This window comes from Dipodomys ordii, unplaced genomic scaffold (assembly GCF_000151885.1).
Source record: "Dipodomys ordii isolate 6190 unplaced genomic scaffold, Dord_2.0 Scaffold59, whole genome shotgun sequence".
NCBI classification, from domain to species: Eukaryota; Metazoa; Chordata; class Mammalia; order Rodentia; family Heteromyidae; genus Dipodomys; species Dipodomys ordii.
The window spans coordinates 1,474,639-1,499,948 of record NW_012267275.1 but is presented as its reverse complement, the minus strand read 5'-3'; the positions used below and the strand labels follow the sequence as shown (position 1 = coordinate 1,499,948).

The 25,310-nt window shown below is 33.2% G+C and overlaps 1 protein-coding gene across 8 annotated transcripts in view; it reads left to right on the top strand.

The window, feature by feature from the left end:
- Fam172a (family with sequence similarity 172, member A) overlaps positions 1–25,310 on the top strand; it is a 333,594-nt gene that overhangs the window by 214,525 nt on the left and 93,759 nt on the right. Inside the window, exon 9 of one of the 8 annotated variants that reach the window (XM_013022092.1) lies at positions 21,714–21,803. The exons of 6 other annotated variants lie outside the window; for them this stretch is intronic. In XM_013022092.1, the coding sequence (XP_012877546.1) occupies positions 21,714–21,764 (51 nt within the window). In that variant the 3' untranslated portion in view covers positions 21,765–21,803. Of the gene's footprint in view, positions 1–19,268; positions 20,569–21,713; positions 21,804–25,310 lie in introns of those variants that run through there. One more of the 8 variants, XM_013022093.1, reaches the window with a different exon arrangement.

The following is a 25,310-nucleotide window of genomic DNA, read 5'->3' as shown; positions in this document are numbered from 1 at the left end:
AATCTACCAAATCTGTTTGCAAAAGGAGGGAGATGAAAAGAGGTTAAGGGTATATAATACAGGAGGTGGAAATGTTCAAGATATACTATATGTGCATCTAAGGAATTATCATAATGAAACCCTAATACAAATAAAAATTGGGGAAAATGAGTATTTAGCCTTACTGCTCTGAAAGCTAAATTAGGTAACAGTTTCACAGATTGAGAGTATGTGATACCATTCTGATTATTGTTATAATCATTCTGAAGCTAAAACATTATTTCTGGCAAATATTGACATTTATTTGAATACAGAAAAACTTCTGACATTTCACATATTTTTTGTTTAGGATGAATCATGAAAAATACAACATGGTTTTAATACTATATGTATGTTTATGCTCATTTATGGAGAAAAATTATATATTTATCCTCTTTCTCTATATTAATATGCAATTGGTAGCTCTACATGCATTTTTCTATAGAATACAAGATAGCTCATTGGACTGAACTGATAATTTAATTGATTGCAAAAAAGAAGAAATAGTAACCAAGCTTTTCAATGCTAACCAGAAGTCTTTTGTCTGTTCCTTTTTTATGTATTTTTTTAGATTTCTATATTATCAACTATTGTTTCTGTACATTTCATATTTTCATTTCCTGTTTTATGTGTACACCATGGACACTTTTGTGGGTCGTAAAGAATTTGAACATTTGAGATTAGTTTAATAATTTTTAACTGACTTTACTATTTAGTACTTGATATTTGATTCGATTTCATGTAACTAGTACCGAAACTACAAGAAAAGTATTAATTTGTTTCTAACTACAAGGCATTAATTAACCATGAAATTATTTTTATTTCAATCTGATTTTTGAGTTAAAATTATATGTACATTATAGAAAATAATTATCAATATTTCTGAGTTCTGTCCATAATATATGCAATATTACAAGTAGCACAATCTTTTGCCATAATTCACTAAAAATGCATGAATAAATAACCTATGCTTCCATGTCTAATTCCTTATGCCATGAGAAGGCACCATTGCTCTAATATAATGATTACTTTGATAAAAGAGCATTTAATCATTTCAATCTCAAATAGATTAAAGTGGACATTGAATTAGACACAGCATTGGTTGTCTAGTTTTTTTTTTCCCCTAAACTTTAGTATGTGTTTCTATATGTCATGGAAGTTAAATATATTTCCATGGGCTTTTCAACTTCTTGTATGCTATTGATTATTCACTATTCACATGATGTAGATATAAAGATGATGGCGACACCCAAGAACGTTTCAGTAAGTAAGTTGCCATTTACTTCTTTTTTAAAATATTTTTATTGTTAAGATACTCTACAGAGGGGTTACAGTTATATGGGTAAAGTAATGAGTACATTTCCTATCGAGCATTGTTACCCCCTCCTTTGTTTTTCCCCTACTCCCTTTCCTCCTCACCTTCCCAACTCTTCTCTGCCTCTCCCCCTCCCCACCCCAAATTGTAAAGTTCATTTTCCACATAGTGTCTTGTACATCCCTTTGTTACAATGGGTCAACCTGTAACCTTGTTTCAACATTTTGTTATTTTCCTTCCACTCCCCAAATTAGAAATAATATATATACAAGATGCAGGGCACCAGAATTAAGCTAAGATATGGAACCAACACAGATGCCAGACCCAAAGAAACATAGGTCCCATGGTTTCCCTTATTTGCAATAACTAGTATACATCTAGGATAGTCTTACCAGATGAAAAGAAAAGGTCAAAAGCTATGTACATATGACCGCATAAGATGATGCTAAGCAAAATGAACCCCAAGATATGGACACAAGAGGTTTTTTCTCTGTTGCTGTTGTTTTTAATGTATTATGTGATTTGTTTGCTGCTTTTGTATGTTCTTCCCCCATGGTATAACCCTGTTGTCACTGTATTTGATTCTGGTGCCCTGCATCTTGTCACTTACTTCTTATGTTTCTTTCCATTTTTAGATCATTTTAAAACATTTTTAACTCTGTTAAATTTCTGTATTTTGACACGTATAATAGATATGTTAAGCTAGCTCTTGAATACTTGTTCCATGTATTTTTTAAATTACAAATGTTTCTCAAATAATTTTAACCACTATATATACAACTATATAAATTTATTCTTATAGTTATATATAATTTTTTCTTTGTAGGCCAGTAAATCACTTAAAACTTTATTAATTTTTTACTTACAGAGTGATTTTAAATGACTAAAGGCCTAAACTATTTTAGCTAAACAGACACGACTTTTTTTTTCTTTAAGAGAGATTGTATGTTTTTGTACATCAAATTTGGAAACCAGTGTATTTTAGATAATTTTAAAAATGACAGATGACCAGTGCATCAGTCCTGTTTTGCCTCTCCTTCTTGTCACACACTGGTGGATATTTCTCCACTTTTGTTCCACTTTAATATAAAGCACACAGATGTTTCAGAACAAGTCTTGACTTCTGACCTTGAGGCTATTAGGGTCAGGGTCCTCAGGGCCTGTGAAATCATCACTAGCTGAGCTAAAGTTTTTCTCCATCACAGGAAGTAACCAGTAAGTAAGAAGTTAAAAAGGAGCTTTGTCAGAGAGACAAGATGGTCTCAGTAAGGGTCAGCTTCTGTAGTCTGCTGTCTCTGCAGGAGGCACATGCATGGGAGGAGGAATATAATATAACCACTGGCACATCACATACCTGTCAGGCAACACTCGGGCTGAGAAGTCTATTTAATGTAATATACCTTGTTTAGCTTTTAAAAAAATATTAATGGTGATTATCTCAACTTCATATAGTTGAAGGCATAGACTGCAGTATGTAATGCAGGAATATAGCAGTGGCAAACCGAAAAAAAAAATGATGTTGACTTAATAGACTCCCCAAAACATTACCAGTGTGCTAGGATGAGTTTTGCATTTACAAATGTAGATTCATATATTTAACTTCATTATGTTTCTGATGATTTCTCAATTATTTCTTAATGCATCATTGTAAAAGGAAAACAAAGGCTCAAATTTTTCAAACCTTTTATTTTTGCCTAAATAATATTCTTTCCTATTTCTACTAATATTCTCAAGAGAAAAGTTACAGTGTTTAAAATGTTGACACATACTCGTTCTTGATGTATTTCAGTGTAAGTGTGACATATGAAATTATTTTACATGGTTTCAAAATTTTCATATTAGCTGTACAAGGAAGTAAATATAAATATTATTTTATTATTCTTAAATTATGTGTGGTTTTAGTGCAGTAGTCCATTATGCACATCATACATTAAAACTCCTAGATTTCAGTAAAGCTAAATTTTTTAAGCATGTTACTCTTAATGAAATACTCTACACAACTCTTTTGCTTTCTTCTTACATTTGCTTTCTTCTTGTAGCGTTATGCTTGAATTCATGGAAATCACTTTTATATCATTGTATCATTGTCATATAAGTTTACATTCTTTGGGTCATGAATATCAATAAAATTTATTTTAAATACAAGCTGTGGCAAGTAAAGTTTCACCAATAAACACACATACAGTGCTTCTTGTTTGAATAGCAGGTACCAGTGAGAACCTGTGTCTTGCCATTTACTAAATTAAAACTATATAGAATTGTAGTTTAAAATTAAATAGTTTACTATTGGATATCTGGAGATGAGTTCATTTTCAATTTAGGACACATTGTGTGGAGGTTTCATGTTTTGTTAACTGTTTTTTTTTAAACTAAGCACATAATTTATGATTATATACTGTCTTAAAGAATAAGTGATATTTTTAATTTTCATTTTTCCTTATGAATGTATATTTGAAATAAATCAGTAAACAACTCAAACAACTTACTAAAATACAATAAGGTTAATTAATATCACCTGAAATATAGCCCTCAGACATTTTCACTGTTAGCATTTCTGGAGCACATCAATTAATGTCTGTACCCAAAGACATATATGGAAATGAATGTAGTTTTACAGAAAGAGGATTTTTCAACTCAGGAGTTTTGAAAGAGCTTGCCAACAATTTCTCTTACTCATCTTACTATAACCAGTGGTATTTCTTACCACTCCTCAAGCATACATAAAGCTTGTTTCTTCCTAAAGGTTTTGTTTTCTTTTTTATTTTAAATGCCTGAGTACCCATTTTATTTATTTATTTATTTTGGAATTAAAAATATGATCCTTAAGTAGTTGTACAAAGGAATTGCCCTTTTAAAAAGGCAGTTTATGAAGACATTGCATCTCGACCAGTGTCACCCCTTCAACATTCTCATCAATTTCTTCCCTACCCACTCTTTTTCTCACTCTTCTTAATTTTGTAGGCTATACATTGAATTCTTAACTGCATTCTGCCCCTCTTTTCCTCTTTATTTGTTCAACCCTTTCCCCTTCACCCTACCTTACCCCTTTTGAGTACCTGCTTCCTGGTGTATATTTTGTTGAACCTTGTATTTGTCGTTCTACAGAATTACACTATTTGAGTTCCCTCTTGAATCTACTATATTTCACTATGTAAGTGTATGCATTAAGTCTACACTATGTAACTGTATACATATGTATACACTTGCATAGCACCTAACATATTCACTTATAAGTTTATAAGCTAAATCTAGAGATTCGTTTTCTAAACCAATGTTTGTCTTGTAGTAGCAAGTTTAGGAACTTGACTAAGTTTTACCTCATAAAAACAATGTACAATTTAATACAATAATGAGAATAGTCATATCAAAAATTTACCTGTTACTATTTTTACTCATGTTCTATAGTACCAATTAAAATTTCCAGTTCTCTGTACTTTCTGTCATCCTAGTAAAATTATGTGTTGATCAGACATTCTAGTGTTGATGTCAGCATTTAGTCATTAAAATAACATTTGTAAGATGAATTGATCATGAATTTTTAAGTATTATCTTTTTATTTATTTAAAATATTGCCAATATGTAAGAGTAGTTATTGAACCTCAGTTATAAAAACCTCAAATTTGTCTTAGAAATTTTATTTTACCAATGATACAATTAATAGTCATGTCTACAATGTGTTTACTAAGTTCATTTGGAAAGATGTGAACAAACAATATAGTTTATTTTAATCTTATATTTTTAAAAATTCAGGCTCATTTTTTAAAATTATCTTGTTAAAACAAGGCAGTTTTTGACCCTTTTCCTCAAGTTTCTCCACCCCCTGGAGGAAATGATTCTATTGTGTCCATTGTAGGCCATTTCAGAGATCTTTGTTCTTGTCTTTCCAGGTGATGGAAGGTAACCTTATATTTTTCTTGTTACTTGGAAATGAGCTGGCATTCCTTGTCAGTGCTCAGTTACCAGTCACAGCTCCTTTTACTTTTTCTGTTTGCAGGCCTCTATAAATCAATTTAGATTCAGATTTATTTCCTTAGACCAAACAAAAGTATTCATATTTTTTAATAAAACACACTAAGTGTTAATAAATAGATTTCATCAGTTTATTTGAATCCTCTCAAGTGATTCAAAATTTGGTATATTATTATTATTTTGATTTACTTTTCCATGTTATTACTGGTAGGTTCACAGCCACCATTAAAGACATCACTTAGAAATGTGTGAAAACAGCTCCTTTTGAAAGCATGTCTCTACCCACTTTTGATTTTGGTTTCTCCATGCTTGTCAGCACTTGATTGGCACCTCACTTGCATGTGAATTAAGGAATGAAGGGAACTTTATTTTCCTGCCATTGTTCCATGCTGTGCTCCCTGGCCTCCAGGCAGCCTAAGCTGCCCTTGAGCAGCTGATAGAGGACTAGTGTGGGACATAGCTGTGTGAGGACACTCCTCCGTTTTGTAATAGTAGATCCTTTTAATTTCTTTGAAACATGATTTAGATTTGCACAGAAGAGAAAGTGGAATGGAGCTAAAATCTTTAGCCTTTACCTTTAGTGACATCAGCTCTGACCTTAAAGAAGTGTCATTATGTTTTTCCTACAAAGAACAGAGTAATTGATAAATGGTAGGATATCTGTTTAATGTTATCATTAGGAATAACAGAAAGTTTGACTTGCTCAGAATTAAAAATAGAGAGGAGGAAAAATAAAAGAATATAAATAAGAATAAAAAGAAAAAAAGAAAAGAAAAAAAGAGGGAAAAAAGAGTATCAAAATAATTCAGGCCAAAGCACTTTTATCAGTTTATTCTAAAATGTAGACAATTCAGTTGAACTATAAAATGTATCCTAATTAGATTCATTTTTAAAATTGTCTTGAACGTCTGTCTTGACTTGCCCAAACAATCAAAACACAAGGGAAAAAAATTTAAAATCTTTACGATAGTCTGATATTGCCCCAAGTATGAGAACATTAAATATTATAACAAAAATCAATAGTTGGAAATATGTGTAAGAGTTGGCCAATATAGAGTGTAAGCTTTCATAATAATTTTTTACTAATTGAAATTAGTTCTCCTTCTTTTTTCATATTGATTCACTGATTACAGAATTTTTGCCCTACCAGTTCTTTCACATTAGAAAATATTACCTCTTAAGTTCTGGTATACGTCTTATAAACTTCTCTATATTGGTGTCTCCAATTCTAAATCTGACTGAAAAGACCATTGCTTTTCACTAATGAGTACAGTATTTTCAATAAAACAGAAAAATAATGGAGTAAATTAAATCTTCATAATGGTATAATGCAGTCTAATGAATATAGCTAGAAGATTTAGCATTTCAGCTGAGTCCATATATTAACATTATCTTTGATTTAATAATTTACTATTCTTGTTCATGTTTTTAACTTTAATATAAAATTTACATGTCTTTAATTTGATAAAATTAGAGCATTATCGAGATAAAAAATTTAAAGTTTTTTAGCGTAGTGTCAGTTATGTAACCATAGCCAACCATAGCCATCTAAATTCAAATGGTGTCTCCACATATGATAACATAAGATATTACAACATGAATTGTCTTAAATATATTCTGATGTTGGTTTTTGTAATTTGAATTAATGTTTGTAGTATGTGTAAGAGTCTAGTTCAATTGTGTGTGTGTGTGTGTGTGTGTGTGTGTGTGTGGATGTGTGGATGTGTGTACCAGTCCCAGGGTTTGAACTCAGGGCCTGTGTGTTGTACTTGAGCTGTTGATTTTTTTTCTTTCTCAAAGCTAGTATTCTACCACTGGAACCACAGCTCTATTTCCAAGATAAAAGTCTCACAGACTTTCCTATCTGGGCTGGCTTTGAACCCTGCTATTCAGATTTCAGCCTCCTGAGTAGCTAGAATTACATGCATGAGCCACCAGCACCTGGCTCAGTTCAATTTTTTTTTTTTTGTCCGTTGTTGGGCTTGAACTCTGGGCTTGAGCGCTGTCCCTGCACTCTTCAGCTCAAGGCCAGTGCTCTACCGCTTGAGCCACAGTACCACTTCCGGTTTTGTAGTGATTTATTGGAGATAAGAGTCTCATGGACTTTCCTGCCCGGGCTGGCTTTGAATCACGATCCTCAGATCTCAGTCTCCTGAGTAGCTAGGATTACAGGCGTGAGCCACCAGCACCCGGCTCAGTTTAATTTTTTGAACGTGGATATTTAGGTGTCCTAACATCACTTATTGAATACTATTCTTTACCTCTTTGATTTGTCCTCACACTGTTTACCAAATTAATTGGCCATAAATGTTTACTTTTGAAATGTATTCCAATGTCTGTCTTCATACCAGTACCACAATGACTTGTTTATTATAGCTTCATATTAAGTTGGTCCTCCAGATTTGTTCTTTGGCTGGACTGCTTTGTCAACTAAATGTCACTTACATTTACATATGTAAAATAATGATACAAGGAGGAGGAACAGGTATTTTGATTGGGACTAATTAAACTTGTAGATCAATTTGGGCATCATACAATCTTAATAACATGAAGTCTTCTCATCTGTGAACATGGTTTTCTTTTTATTATATTGATGTGGACAAAGCAAATCCTAACTCAAAAATAAGTAAGCCATAATGAGACTGGATCTAGTTGTAGAGTGCCTGTCTATAAGCACAAGGCCTGGATTTAATCCCCAAGGAAGGAAAAAAAAAATGACTACTGCAGATTTCCAAGTATATCACTTAGATCAGAAGTATGGTCCAGAATATTGCAATTAGAAGTCATTTTGGCTACAGTACTTATCTTTGGTACATGTATTAGGTTTCTGTGATAATGAAGAGAATGGGAGGAACACTAATCATATTTCCTTCTCTATGGCCAAGATAATCACCTTATGAGTCTAAAACTTTCTTTAGGTTCAGAGTAACCAAGTAATATTCTTTTACAACTTAATTTTAAGAGTTGGGGACTTTTGATCCCTAGGTATATGTCTGTTCTCACTCTTTTTATTACTGATTTTCAACAGTTTTTCAGAGGAGAGAGAGGTGCTAGAGATTAAACTCAAGGGTTTGCACTGTTAACATTGAGCTATGCCCACCCCCATAACAGTTTTTCATTGAATTATGAGTTTATAGTGAAAAGTACCTGAACCACAGGAGGCTGACATTTTAGAAATAGTTTCTTGGAGTCCGAATTAAACATTATACTCTCAATCCAAAAAAAATGGCTTAGAAAATTACTATTAAAGATAATCATTTATTTTACTATGCAAAAATATTACCTAGAAGAATAGCATTGTCTCAGGGCTATAGTTAGTTTTCCATTTCAGTATTCTCAGCTTCAGTCTCTTGTTTAGCATCCTATGTCAAAGTTAACTTTTGACTGAAATTACCTGATTTCTTCTTATATAATTAAAAAAAAATCCTTTGTTTCTTTGAGTTTCTACTATATTATCTAGCCATATCTAGCCAGGCTAGATCATCTAGTACACATTCAAAAAATATTTGTTGAGTCTCGATCTATATATAAATACATTTTAGGATGAGATTTCAGATTGTGCTATGTTGGGTCAGAATGAAGAAAGTAGGGCCTTGAATATTCTTCCAGAAATTCAGAGAACAGGCAAAAAAGATGGACAAGAGAACAAACTTGGTCACTGAATATGATAGCAGAGACAGTTCATAACTGTGAGTGTTCAGGGTACCCCATCTGTGGGAGAACCATTGATTTAAATTGCTTAGTAAATGTAAGAATTGAACTAAAATATCCAGTGAAGTAGCTGAACCTGTTATACAGGGGGAAAGAATGGAGAAGCAATATTTTGAGAGGTCGAATCATGGAGTCTATTAAATGGCTGACGATGGCATGGTGGACTCCTATCTCAAAGACCAGCAGCCAGTGTTAGGAGACTGAGTCATGAAGGCTGGAGCGGAAAGAACTAACGAAAACGATACAAAGAAACCAATTCAGCTCCATTGGAGAGCTGAATTGGGATACCATGGTGACTGGAGAAGACCAAAGAGACAGGACGTGAACATGGAGCCACATGGCATGGCATCCTATTCCCTGAGCTGATCCAGGCCTAAATAGGTCATATCAGGGAGGCAAGGTCCCAGGAAACTGGAGTCCCAGGCACTGGCTGACAGGTTTAGTAACCTATCATCCAAGTCCCCACCCCTGCCTGCAGGGATTCAGGCATCACCTGGAAGGTGGAGGCAGTTCACCTTCTCCCACCATGAAGACAAAATGCCAGACCTTACCATCTATCATATGGCCCAGCAGCCAGACATGATCTTCCTCCTTCAAACCTAAGCCTGTTTTCTGTGATTGTATGTAGTAAGTTCCATGTCCTCTAGAAATTAGTGAGCCTATTTAAATATAGACTAGTTGTCTAGTTTGAACTACTATAATAAAAATTACTGTCAATCACGTGGCCTCAACCAAATAAAATCATTCATTTTCATTATTCTGAAGACTAGAAAGTTTTAAGACCAAGGTTGTAGTGGGTCATCTGATGCGGACCCACTTCCTGTATGTAGACAGCTTTTTCACTGTATGTTTATATAAGAGAGTGATACCTAATCTTTTTTGCCCTCTTCTCTGAACATTAATTCCATCATGAAGTCTCTAGTCTCCAAACCTAACCACCTCTCATAGACCCCACTGCCTCTTAATGACTATCACACTGGGGACAGGGTTTCAGCATGCCTCTGATGGAATTCAGACATGAGGTCCGAAATACACTCCAGACCTTCCAAAATCCATGTCTTTCTCATATGCACAATACATCTATTACTTCTCCATAGCTCTGAACCTTTTAACTTTTGCCAGCATTTCCCCTAAGGCTAACCTTCAGTCTCATCTAAATATCTTCTAAATCATATATGAGTGAAATTAGATATGAGACAGACTCAAGGTATATGATTTATCCTGAGGCACAATTGTCCACCTGCTATGAACCTAAGACAGAAAACAAGTTACTTACAAATAGCAATTGGTACTCAGTATTTCAGGACTCAATTAAAATTGAGTAAAATAATTAAAAAGCATTCTCGTTTCTAATATTCTTAAATTATGTATAATATTTCAGATCTGACTTCTGATATCTTATCTCTACATTTCTTTACTACATGACCAGATATTTTGATTAAAAAATAAACTGAATGCTTGTACCTTTCTAAAGGAGGACTGGTGAGGTTTAAAAAAAATAAATAACCTGGGCTGGGAATGTGGCTTAGTGGTAGAGTGCTTGCCTAGCATGTATGAGGCCTAGTTCAGTTCCTCAGTATTATATAAACAAAAAGTGACACTGTAGTTCAAAGGGTAGAGTGCTAGCCTTGAGCAAAAGAAGTTCAGGGACAGTGCCCTAGGCCCTGAGTTCAAGCCTCAGGACTAGCAACAACAACAATAATAATGATGTTAATAACTTTCTATAACCTTCATTATTGCCTTCTTTCCAGTTATAAGATCTCAAGAGAGGCTTTGAAATTATGAATTCTGGTTTTTTGAAAGTTTTTAGTTGCTTATCTGTTAGAACAAATGAGCCTGCCTTTTTCTGTAAGATGGTAACCTGTAAATTATAATAGTAAATGTCTTTGTTGTATTACTGTTCAGTTAGGAAAAACTGCTAGTTGAGGTGACATTAAAAGTGTATGTGCGGCTGGGAAGGTGGCTCAGTGGTAGAGCGCTTGCCTTGCATGCATGAGGCCCTGGGTTCGATTCCTCAGCACCACATAAGCAAAAAGAAAAAAACTGGAGTGGTGCTGTGGCTCAAGTGGTAGAGCGCTAGCCTTGAGCTGAAGAGCTGAGGGACAGCGCCCAGACCCAGAGTTCAGGCCTCACGATCAGACCCAAAAAAAAAAAAAGAAAGAAAAAAGTGTATGATAGTTCTACCACTGTAACAAACTCACACTCAAATGTTTGACTTAGTATCCTATTATGTATTTTAAGGCATCTGTCCAAATATTCAATATATTTATATTATATGTAAATAGTAAAGTATCCTGAGCATATTACAAATTTCAACATTTGGTCATGTTTGCATGTTCGATGAGAACTCTCAGAACAAATGCCTTTAAATCTGAGCACTGTGCTAGCCATTCTCACTCACATGGAGAGTTTTTTGAAATTATAGAATCCATAATATCTGTCAGTCCTAAGACATGACTGGGTCAAGGATAACTCTAAACCACTTAAAGCGGTGATACAGAAGGTGAACTTTTAAAGTAAAAATAGTATTTATGAGTGTTTTACAGAGCAGAAGGTATCCGCAGCATCTACATACTCACAATTTATATTTAAATGGCACTTAGTGTACATCAAGCCCTATCCTACAGAACTTGTACCCTATCTCATAACCTCCATAGCAATTGAAAGATAAATATTGTTATCCTCACTTTCAGATAACAAATATTTAAAAGTAGAACCTCTCATTTGGTTAGAGTTGTTGATTATTTTTGTCAACTACTGATGATCAGGCAGTATCATATAAACAAAAGTAACTTTTTCTTTTTAATAAACACATAATGTTTATATATAGGATATAATGTGATATTTCAATATGTCTACAGTGTATAACTTGTTTCCATTGTCTCAACCTTTATCCATTTGTGTGTGTTGAAAACCTTTGTAATGATTTTGAAATACCTAATTCATTGATATAGACTATAGTTACTCTGCTCTGCTCTAGAATGCTAGCACTTTCAAGCCCCACGACCAACAACAACAACAAAAAAAAGAGTAGAATGCTAGCACTAATTCCTCCCATATATCTGTGTTTTGTATCTGTTATTCAGCCTCACTCTTATCTTTCCCCATATACACTCACATCCTTTCTATCCTCTTTGACCTCCTTTCTATTCTTTTTTATCCTATAAGATCAGTTTTTAAATTTTCTTTTGTTTCAATCTTTTTTTTTCTTTTTTCTTTTTTTTTTTTTTTTTGCTGGTTGTGAGGCTTGAACTCTTGTCCTGAGCTGTCCCTCAGCTCTTCAGCTCAAGGCCAGCGCTCTACCACTTGAGCCACACCGCCCCTTCCAGTTTTCTGAGTGGTTTATTGGAGATAAGAGTCTCACAGAGTTTCCTGCCTGGGATGGCTTTGAACTGCAATCTTCAGATCTCAGCTTCCTGAGTAGGTAGGATTATAGGTGTGAGCCACTGACACCCAGCTTTAGTTTCGATCATAAGTAGGTTTTTTTTTTGCTTTGTTTTGTTTTTTAATATATGAATAAAACATGCAGTATTTGTCTTTTTTGCCTGGCTTTTTCTCTTTACATAGTATCTTTCTGTTCTGTCTCTGTTGACACAAATGACAGGATTTCATATTCTTTATGACTGTATAATATTCCATTGTGTGTATACACCATAATGTGTTTATCTACTCACCTATAAATAGACACCTCTGTTTTTTTCATATCTTGCTCTTATGGTTTTGGTATATAGGTATCTCTTTGACATACATATATACATCTCATTTCTCTTTAATATATACCCAGTAACTAGTTTGTTTGATCATGTGTAGTTCTTTCTGAAATTTGGCTATAGTAATTTATACTCCTACTGACAAAGTTCAAGAGTTTCCTTTCATTAATGCCAATACTAGGGTTTGAATGCAGGGCTTGGGCACCATCCTTCAGTTTTTTTTTTTTCTGCAGACTGGTGTGCTACTATTTGAGCCATAGCTCAGCTTTTGACTTTTTATGGGTTAATTGGATATAAGAATCTCGTGAGCCTTCCTGCCTCGGCTATCTTCCATCCATGACCCTCAGATCTCAACCCCTTGAATAGCTAGGATTACAAGTGTGAGTCACCTCTACCTGGCATAAGGATTCCTTGTTATCTTTAGACTTTCATGATAGCCACTCTCCCTAAAGTGAGGTGGCATCTCATTATGGCTTTGCCTTATGTTTTTCTGATGGCTAGAGATGGTGAACATTTTTTTCATAAACTTATTGCCCATTTTCTTTGTCGTCATTTAAGAAATGTTTAGGTCCATTGTAAAATGAAGCCTTTGTTTTTGTTATTTCTCTTTTTGTTGTTTGGTTTGGTTTGATTGGTTTCTTTTTGCTATAGAATTGTTTATATTTCTTATATATTCAAATATATTTTCCCTTCTGCAGGGTCTTGTTATTCTGTTGATTAAGTCCTTTGCTGTGCAGAAATCAGTTTGATGATATCCAATTTGTCTGTTTTTACTTTGTTTCCTATGTATGAAGACTTCTAATCCAAAAACATTAACATTGTTACACATTCCAGTGACCTGAATTAGTGCTCCTTTTTTGGTGGGAGGGGGGAGGGGGATTTTACACCTTACTGTTTAAGTCTCTAGTTCATTTTGAGTAATTTTTGTAACTGGCAACAGGTATGGGGCTAGTTTCTTTCTCATGCAAACAGACATCCATTTTTCACCTAGCATCATTTATTGATGACAATCACTGTTGCACTGTATGGTCTTAATATCTTAGTGGAAATTAGTTGGCTATGAAATGATGGTTTTCTTCTAGGCTCTTTGTTCTGTTCAATTAGCATATGTCTTTTTATGCAGATACCTATCCAGTTCTGTTATTGTCTTCTTTTTATGCCTATACTAGATCTTGAATTCAGGCTTCCAGCTCTCACTTGGCTTTTAATTTTCATCACAACTAGGACTCCACCACTTGAGTTGTGCCCCCAGTTGCAGCTTTTTGCTGGCTGGAGATAAGAATTCCAAGGATTTGTCTGCTCAGGCAGACTTGGAACCATAATCAGCTTCATTAGCTAGAATCTTAGGCAGGAGGAATTAGCATACAGATTACCATTCCTTTTGATTGGTGCTGGTTTCTAGTATATTTCTCTAACTCAGGTAAAATAATGCTTCCCACTTTGTCATTTTGTTGTAATCTTTTGTTTATTTGCTTGCTTCTTTGTTTTGCTAAAGATGGTTTTGAATATTCAGGAATTTTTTGTAGTTTCACACAAATTCGTTTTTTCTGGTTCTGTGATGGATATTATTGATATTTTTATAGGGACCTCAAGAATCTGTAGATTGTTCTGGATAATGTGTATATTTTAACAATAGTAATGCTTCCAGACCATGAACATGGGATGTCCTTCCATTTTATATTATTTTCTTCAGTTTCTTTCAGGAATGTTTCATGCTTTTTATTATAAAGATCTTTAACTTCCTTACTTAAATAATTTCCTAGGTATTGCATGTTTATACCTATTTCAAATGAAACTGTTCTCTTCATTTCTTTCTCAGTTATTATAATATAAAACAGTCTTTATGTGTTTTGTTGTTGTTGTTGTTTGATTGTGGGGCCTGAACTCTGGGCCTGGGCGCTGTCCCTCAGCTCTTCAGCTCAAGGCTAGCACTCTACCACTTGAGCCACAGCGCCACTTCCGGCTCTTTTCTTTTTTGCTTATGTGGTGCTGAGGAATCAAACCCAGGGCCTCATGCATGCAAGGCAAGCACTCTACTACTGAGCCACCTTCCCAGCCCTAGTCTTTACGTTTTTACTTTATAAAGTAATGTCACTATAAACAGGTATAGCTTAATTATACTTTCGTAATTTGGATATTTTTATTTTTTTCTCTTATATAATTGTTCTTGCTGACACTTCCTACAGTGAACATAAACATTCTTGTCCTAATACAGATCTCAGAGCAAATGTTGTAAGCTTTTCCTTCTCAGTTTGATGTTGGCTGTGCAGTAGTCTAGCCTTTGTTTTGTGGAAGCATGTTCCTTCTGTTCCTAATTTGTTGAGAGATTCCTTCCTTCTTTCCTTTCTTTTTTATCATGGAGTGATGTTAATTTTTTGAGATTTTTTTTCTGTATCATTGGTATAATTACGTTTATGTCCTTCATTCTCTTTATGTTATGCATTACATTTATGAATTTGTTCATGTCGTTGCATCCCTGTGATAAATCCCCCTTGATCATAAGGTGCAGTCTTTTTGATGTGTTAGTGTATTTGTATTGGTACAATGTTTTTGAGAATTTTATAACTCCTTTCTTCAGGGGTATCAATTTATTTCATTTGTTACTGTGATGGATGACTTTAGTGAATTTTATGTTTTTCAGAAAACCAACTTTAAAAAAATTCTTACTGTTTTTAGTTTCAATTTCATTTGTTTCTCCTCTTAATTTTTTAAATTACTTTTGTCTACTTGTTTGGGATATGTTTTGCTCTTGATTTTTTTTAATATAATGTTTTATTCCTAATATGACCTCCTTTTTGTGTGTGTATGCTAGTCCAGAGGTTTGAACTTATGATCTGGGCCCAGTCCCTTGCTGGTGCTGTACCACATAAGCCACAACTCTGCTTCCAGATATTTTTTCTGGTAGTTAATTGGAAGTAAGAGTCTCAAAAACTTTCATATCTGAGCTGGTTTTGAGCCATGATTTTCAGATTTCAGCCTCCTCACTATCTAGTAGTGCAGGTGTAGAGCCCTTGGTACTCAGTTAAAACTTTCTCTCTGTTTTTTTTTTCCTTCATGTATTTAAGGATGCAATTCAGTTGTTCTGTAAATTACACGCTAATTTATGTTTATTCTACTCTGTGTATGTGTATTATCTTCCAAGTCTTTCAACCTTAATTTCTGATTGCCTCAAGTGAATGAAGGTGTGAAAAGTTTTAAATAACATATATTCTCTATATTATTTATATTTAATTTTGAATGTGTTTTGATATAGTATTTTGGAAAAAATTAAAAACAATGTATGAAGACCTAAAAAAGAAACTACTAGTTTGGCATTCTTTGTAGCTTATTCCTTGCTGGACATTGACAGCTGTCTTCTAATACTAAGTAGAACTGACCTTTTAACTCTCAATGGGACAATCTCTTCTACCAATATCCCTTTATATTATATATATAATCTGTAAGCTGCACTTGTGAGAGTTAAGTTCTTTGCAAATATTATGTCAAGTAATACTTAAAATTCTGCTATTCCCATATGAGGGAAATAACATACAAGAAATATTAATTACCTTGTGTCATACACTAATATGTGATTGAGCCAGAATTTAAACCCAGGCCTTCTGGGTCCAAAACTCATGCTTGTAACCACTGTGCTATATTGCAACTTAGAGGAGACAAGGCATATAAAGTTATTAAACCTTACCTAGCAAGACATCCTTAACCAAAGTTTAATTCAGTGAGGTAGGTGTTATGAGCTCAATTTTCTAGGTGAAGAACTTGGAAAGGTGTAGGAAGTTATATAAGAATCAGTGCCAGGGGGGCTGGGAAGGTGGCTCAATGGTAGAGTGCTTGCCTTGCATGCATGAGGCCCTGGGTTCGATTCCTCAGCACCACATAAGCAAAAAGAAAAAAGCTGGAAGTGGCGCTGTGGCTCAAGTGGTAGAGCGCTAGCCTTGAGCTGAAGAGCTGAGGGACAGCACCCAGGCCCAGAGTTCAGGCCCCATGACCGGACCCCCCCCCAAAAAAAAGAATCAGTGCCAGGATCAAAATCTAAGTCATCCGAGTCTTAGAACCAGTGAGTTTACACATAATACAGCCTTCTTGCAGTTATTCCTTTAATGGCTTGAGTAAAGTTTTAATGTTGGTATACTTTTAATTAATGAGAGAAAAATCTCCATTTAAGAAAATTCCACTTTTACCTGTTGCAACAATGAGAAGTACAAGTTGTCATGTCCAAAACGAGCTTTACAAAGTCGGTGGGGGGGGGGAAGGGGGGAAGGAGAAGGATTGGGATTGAGGGGGAGGGGGGAGGCTGGGAAGGGATGTGAAGGGTAAACAAAGGAGGAGGATGCAATGCTTGCATTATCCTGCCCATGCAATTGTAACCCCTCTGTACAGTATGTTCACAAATAAAACAAAATTAAATTTAAAAAAAAAAGAAAATTCCACTTTTATGCTTGTGAACAGCAAATTTTTATGGCAAACTGAATATAATACCTGAAACCAACTTTTTATTTTGAAAATCTATTTTTAAAAGCAAGAAGCACACATGTTGTGCAGATTATATCAGGAAGGATAGAATTTCATTATTTGGTGTCTATCACAATGTCAACACATATCAAATGTTAGATTCCAATACTCAAAATTGGTTTTCTTTTTTGCCTCTACATACTAGAATAAATACCATGAATACAATGATTTTAATACTGCAAAAAAAAACATAGTTACTTGATCATTTGCATTTTGTTTACTGTAAATTGGAATTTACATTTCACTGAGAATATGACTACTCACAATTATCATACTGGACATTAAATTTGGAAAAACAAAAACCTCTGCATCTTTATAATAAACATACTACTTTCAGATTTGAATTCTTTATGTGCTATGTATCACTTTGATATTTTAATCTCTATACTTTCCCCATGTAAAATTGTAAAGTTTTTATAAAGCTATATGTCTTAATAAAGAAGATCAAATATTTGAATGACATATTTAGTTATACCTTAGGGGGAAAACTAACTAGAATATATTAAAATTAAAATCTTAACAATGTAGAAAGTATCAGAAATGTAAAAAATATGTTTTTTCTGCATAGTCTTAATATTTCTTTCCATTGCTAAACAAACCAGTATTTTATGATGTCAGTCCCTTTTAATGGGTAAATAATCAGATAATAAACTTCACAGAGGACTAACTTTTATATTTTACATGATGTTTTATCTAGCTAAAATAATGTAGCAGAGAATCGTGCAATTAATTTTAAATACCAGAAATATTTGCTAAATACTCCATCAAAAATGCATCTGCAGCTAAAATTTCAAACCTAGGCTTCAGAGTACAATGCAATTAAGGTAAAAACTCTAAGGCATATTAACAGACTTTATTTTTTTGTTTTATAGAGTCAATATTATAGTTTCAGACATTATATTTCCTATTTAAAATATTGTTTTGATGTTTTAAGTAATGAATAGCCTTACTAAAACGCCCATAAAAAATAGCTAGCTTAAAAAACAAAAGGTATAAATATTTAGTGATGAATTTTACTGAAATTATTTAGAGCATTCAAGTATTTCTTTTTGTATTGACTAGTTTTTAAGTTATTGTACATTCTAATCAAAATTCAGAGTGATTTGGGGAGATAAATATTAATTTTAAAAGAGAAACTCTTACTATACGCAATCTATAGGTTAACCACTACACAGAATAGTCTTTATTGGCTGAGTTTTTCTTCTGAAATGATTACTATGATTTTACATCTTAAATTATTTTTCTTACCTTTTTGTTTTCTTTGTTCAAAAATTACCTGAGATGGTATTTTTTTACATTTTTATTTTCTATTCATGAATATAAACATACTTAGGACTTAACCTTCTGAAATGTCAGCAAAATTCAGGTCTGCCAAGAATTTTTAAGAAATTGGAATTTTATTAGCACAGTCTTGGAAGTAATGCTCAGTATTTCTCCCAAGGTATTTTCTTTCTTTGCTGCACTCCACATCCCAGGAAGAATTTTTAATTAGCTATTTAAAAAATAACCAATTTAAGAATTCACAGGAAATTGGGATATTCATCAGTATATATTTACTGTCTGAAGCTAATATAGCTGTGAGGTGTTTTGTTTTTGTTTTGTTTTGTTTTTTTGTTTTGTCCAATTGATCTATTGCGCATGTTCCCTCCCTAGGTTGCAGGACGTGCTTCTATTTGCATAAGGCCCTGGGCAAGGTTCTTTCTTGCATTGATTGGCCTGTCCAAGGCAGCCTGATGTGTTCTTGCATTGATCAGTTTGTCTTTTCTTGGAAGACAGTGTTATACTGAGTTCATTTCAAACATTCTAGGGAGAAGGTAAAACTTTACTGCAGATGTCTCAATTTTATTCAGATGTTCCTTTGAGTATAGGCCCTTTTTGCAAAGATAAGTATTGCTGGGGTTTTTTTTTTTCCTCCTAATTTGGATGTTTCTGCAGTTTGAGTGCACTGTAGACTAGATTATATTTGAAAAGCTATGTTAAAGAAAATTGCCACAGTATATGCCACTTATCTTGTGCTATTTTTGTTTTTCAAACAGTGAATCTCAATTCCAGCTTGAAGCTATTTTCTTTAAAGATGATCTCCTAAACCTAGACATAAACTAAAATATACGGGTGTTTTCAGTAGGTTACCACTTGTCTTAGTTTTAGTGGGATATGCTTTGTTTTATATTTTTAAGGAAATAAGAAATCTTACTTGTTTCACTATGAAACATTGTCTAGAATGCCTTGCCTGGTGATGTTGATTATTATTATCAGTGCTAATGTGAGTCGTATAAATGTGTCAAATATAAGTTGATTTAAGATCTATGAATCAATTATGAGTAGGATTATATATCCATTATGGGTAATATATGTTTCATATCATAACTTTTATAGAAGTACTGCGTTATTTGTTGACAATACAAAACTAAATTTAAAGATTAAGTCTTCAAATCAGTGAGAAATTGAGCAATAAATGTTTTATAGCTTAGTACTCTTTTCTTGGCTGGTTCTTAAATCAACATTTATATTGTCTGCCAAAGAACATATTTGCCTATGCAGTTAATTATCAAGAAAATGCCCAATACCTCCAACTTATTTACCCCACATTTAGTGAGGAACTGGTAAGACAAGTGTAGGGTTCTGTCAGCATGCAGGAAAATCCTTTAAATCAGATTCCTATGTCTTCAGGGCTCCTTTGACTTTATAAGGAGGTTACTTTTGGCAACAATTTAGAAATGTGTCATGATTGAATTTGATTATTGTAATGTTAGTGATTAACCACTGCAATGACAATTCACTTAATGGTTTTAGAAAGCATAGTTAGTAACACCTACTACAAATCAGGATTTTTTTGTGTGTGTATTCTGTTTCATTTTCATTGAACAGAATACTTTCTGTATATTGTTAAAAAAATGGGAATTGAAATCAGCAGGAAAATATGACATTGATTGTTTCATTCAGTAGTGTCACTGGCATCATTTGGTGTATCATAAACCTTATTATACTATTTTATTATACTATAATCATTGTATGTTGTCAAATCTGATGCTAAGATATTAGAAATCCTGTTTCTGTTCTTTACTTAAGAAACACTAGAAATTCATACATCTGGTGAGTTAAATGTGTACATGAGCAATAATTGCATGAAGTTGTTAGAAAATGTCATTTGTTGTTTCAAGGTGTCCTTTAAATCCACAGCATTATGTATATGTATATACATACATATGTATACACACACAAGTTACTTGAAATTACCCAGCCAGTGTCCATAAGCAGAATTACTATTAATGTAAATAACATGTTAGGGAGTGCAAGCTTATATTGAAAAAAATAGATTTCTGAGTGATTACAGCTTCACTGGCATGCCTAAACTTGTTTATAATGTATTATATGTAAATCATAAAATAAAATTATTCATAAAATAATAATGTAAGTATCTTCTGATAATTTAAGATGGTTTGGGGGATTTTGTGAAAATGCCAATAAAAAAGTCATACAGAAGTATTAAAATACTCTGTACAGCATCTTTACAGTAAAATAAAATTTAAAAAGTATTAAAATAGAAAACATCATCAGGTACTTAACAGCTTTTCAAAACTGAATCCAATCTGTGGAAACACAGATATTACATTTAGATTGCAACTTTTGTTCAATGCATCTCAGCTTGGTGTGAGCATAGCTCTGAAATGCAATGGGATAGTGTTTGCACATTTTTACTAACTAAAATGGAATGTACATCATCTTGCATAATTCACTTGTCTCTGGTGGTTAAATTTGCATATCAGAATGAGTGAGTATATATCTTAACCGTCTGCTAGATATAAAATAGTCTCATGAGTTGAAAAGAGTTCTTTTTACCTCAGAAGCTGGAAGAGTCTACATATTTCACAGCAACTCATGATTAAACAAGCTAATTCAGATGCAGCAAAGTGGTTTTCCTTAGCTATGTGGAAGAATGTTGACTGCAGACAACCAACAGGTAGTCTCCTGATGCTACACAAGATATATTGAGAGTCTTTGGGATTGAATCACAAACCCAAACACAAATGACAAGAAACAACTTGAAATGTTATAACTTGAGCTAGGGAGACTTGCTGCCTTACAAGTCCATCTGAATTATGGTATTTCTTCTACTCATACATACCCTATAATCATTTTCTTATGAGGTCCTGAATTGGAGAATTTTAACTTTTCATGGTAAAGGAAGAATTTAGGCATTTTGTAATGATCAAAATGTAGTATCATGCCTGTTTGCTTTCTGCTCAGGTAATACTTATTACTCAGACTAGTAGAACTCCTCCAGACTCCCTCCTCCTCCCATAGGGCTGTAGAGATCTTTGTGGGAAGTATTTTCACTGTGCTCAGATGCTTGTAAAACAGTTCGGGGTAGCTAGTGGACTTTGCTGGGATCTTAGGAAGTAAGATGATGAAATACCTACAAGAAAAAAGTAACAAAAAGAAAAAAGTAACAGTGAAATCCTCTTTTGGGTTCCATATAGAATGAAGAAGCAAAATATTGTCAGAAAACTTTCATGGATTTTCATCTATAGGAACAGTAATTTTTAAATCACACAAGGATATATATGTATATATATGGCTTTCAGTCTTATTTTCATTATTTCTCATGGCAAACTGTCACTTATTGGTGGTTTTAGAAGTTACCAATGTTTCTAATATAGCCAATTTGAGGCTGAGAACTTTAATACTTTGTAGTAAAAATCATTAATCATTATTGAAATGCAGACATTCATTTAAAATCTCAAAACTTGTGTTTCTGACTGGTTACATAAAATTTGGTTTCTTACTAACTAGGAAGTACTTGTTAATTTCTTGTCGTACTGTATATTACTACTTCATATCTCTCATTTTTTAAAACTTATTTGCAGCTTTGATTTGTAATTCACAGTGTAAATGTAACAAGTCTACTTTTTGAAGATAATTAAAAATAAACTTTAGTTTAAAAAGATATAGCTGGTTTTTTGACTGTTGTCCTAAGACATAAACAGTCAAATTAAAATTTTTGAGCATCACAATTATTTGCTTCCTTTCTTGTCCTTTGTCACTCTCAATCTCAAGATAATATACTTCCATTAATGAGCAAATATTAAGTTCTTTTGGTAAATATGAGCATCTCTAAATAAAATTTAAAATCTATTGCTGAAGAAATAACACCAAAAGACTAATATTTGCTTTATGTTGTATTTGTCCTTTTCAATTTTTAACAATGTGAATCATTTCTGAGAAAGTATACTACAGTTTTATCACTTTGAAGAAATGATTGTGGGTTAAGATTTGTTTAAGAACTTACTGTGTTTGGCATTTGATACATAGTGTGATTATATGAAAATTCTCTTAAATAATGTACAATTGTATGAAGGAAGTGATATTTGCTTGTCAGATATTTAGATGCATATATATAAGAAAATACTTTCTTTTGAAGTTATTTAGCTGACATATTTCTTTTTTTTATTTTTAAAGCATTTTATAAGAATTCTTTTATTTAGAACACATGTACAAAAACATTGTATGTGATGAACATTTTTACAGAGGCTTTGGGAAGTTAAAACTGAAAGCTCTTATTTTAACAGTTATCTTTCTTTGGTGTCTGTGTATAGATACTCCCAAGCTCCTTTATCTAAGTTGTTCTAAAAAGAGATCAAATGTAAACATGAACACACTATATGAATTACAAACCTTTTCCTTTCTTCTTCCTTTCAAGGAATGATAAGAGTTCTGAATCATTACTGCTCTCCAGCTGTATACTATATGAGCCAAGCTTCACACTCCTCCTATTCTTACCCATTATCTTTTCCATGCAACAGGCATGTGTCTGTTCGCCTTTCCCTTTCTATGACCAAAAAGAAAAAAAAAAAGCTAGCTCTGGTTATTTAATTGTGCGTCTTCCAGATTATCACATAAAGAAATGTTCTGGATATAAGCCTAAAATCTTCCAAACTTTTTAATCTCCAGAAATGGAAGCTTTTTATAATGATGTTCTATCTTAGCTTTTTGGGAGTTTGATATAGGCTACCTCTGAAATGGGTTTAGAAATCTCACATCATTTTTATACATACATTAATAACAAAAATATCAGCCAATGTATAGTTGAATTAAAGATGAAAACTATAAAGTAATCCTGAAATATATAAAAGACATTCACAGTGTTTTAGCATGTTGGTGAATTGCAGGAAATTATTTATTGTTTGTGCTAATATGATTGTAAGTCTCTACCAAGGTAAAATAACTCCTCATCCGTGTGATTAGACTATGGGAATTTAGCTTTCACTATCACCTATCTAAGCAGGTAGCTGTTATTACTGATATGAGATAATATGTTCATTTCCTGTAGAGCTTTTATAGAGGTCTCACAGTTTTTAATGTACCAAAATATGTATTGACATGATTACTATGAACATAAATATGTTCGCCTGTGTTTTATTTCCTTCTGAACATTGCTTAAATATTCTTATGAGTAAGGTGGAGGTGGTTGTTCTTTTTTTATAATCTAGCATTTTAAATCATATCAATGTTAAACTTTAAGAAAAAAACAGCTCAATATAAGGTATTTTAGATCCTCTTTCTAAATTTAAATAGTTGATGTTTCAGCTTCTGTTGTAACCAGAACTTATTGTAAGGACTTAAATGCCTGTCTATCCTTATTCTTCTGGGTGTTTTGCTTGTGCCTACTAAAGTATTACATTTGTGCCTTCTTCATTTTAAAGGTGGAGTGACTTAAATGCATGCAGGAATCTTTTCATAAAAGCGTAATTATATACGTCTTGCTTTCTTTAATGCAAAACTAGTAGTATATGCATTATTTTATATGGAAAAGTAATTCACAAATGGATTTCTCTATAAACGCATGCTGTAAATAGCATTGAACCCTTACTTGACTTTATACCTTTTTTTATACAGATAAAATTAAGTAAATAGTTTTTGCTGTGAATTTGTTTTTCAATAGTCGTCTCTTCATGACATATGTACTCAGACCTTCTGGCTTTTTTTCTCTCTCCTCTTTGTTTTGAATTGTTGCTTTTGCTTTTGTTTTCTTTTGTGTTTTTCTTTCCTTTTTTTCTCACACTGTGGGATCTATGGCCAAAAGAAAAATGTTATTGACAAATAAATGTTGTAGTTTGTCAAAAAATGTGAATCTGTCTGAACCTTTATGTTACATGTATTACTCTATAAATATATCATTGGTGCCCCAAATCCAATTTTAAGTTTTTTCATATATTAAACTTATCAGAAAACAAGCGTATAGAATATGTAATATTTAATATGTATATTATGTATTGCTATTTGTTCCAAAATAACCATATATTTTAGTTAAATTTAACATTTAGGATCCAACATTCAGAATATGCACAAGTAAAAGTTACATTTTCAAAATCAGTCTCTTAAGACAGGTTAATCATGTTAACCTTATCTTGCCAACAAAAAGAGAAAAATATTTTAAGCACTTTTTACATATTTAGTTACAGTTTTGGATAGATTCGACACTGTCCAACTCCATTCTGACCAGTCCACTTTAGCCATTCAGGACCTTGCTTGCCTGTATTGTGTATTCAGCAGTTCCTATTAGACGTCTTCACACTGAGTGATTCTGCTGGGGTGGCTGACATTCACTTCATGCATGGCCTGCTGTGTTGGGTGGAATTTTTTTCTGAGCTGCCTGGAACATTAAAGACATCTTGGCCATGTCAGTTTGTGCACTGTGTATGTGTGTGTGTGCACGTGGGATGCAATGTGCATCCCATGTGTACATGCACACACACATTCCTGAGCAAATCCATATTAAATAGATGACTGTTTGGTGGGCTTTTTTGTACATGTAAAGTACACATTTTGAATAAAATTAATTTTTAATTTATTACATATACAGTATTAATAATTTAGTTCAGTTAACATTAACAACTTTCTTTTAGTATTTGTCTATGATTATTGACACTAGGGGGCACTGCTTATCCTCAGTTGCATCTTTCTTCAAAAAATGAGTAGAAATACTCAGCTGATTTCTCTGCTCTTCCTTTAATTAACGATTGAATTTAGACAACTATAGGCTGACTCTTTATTATTTGAGTTTTATCTAATGGTGA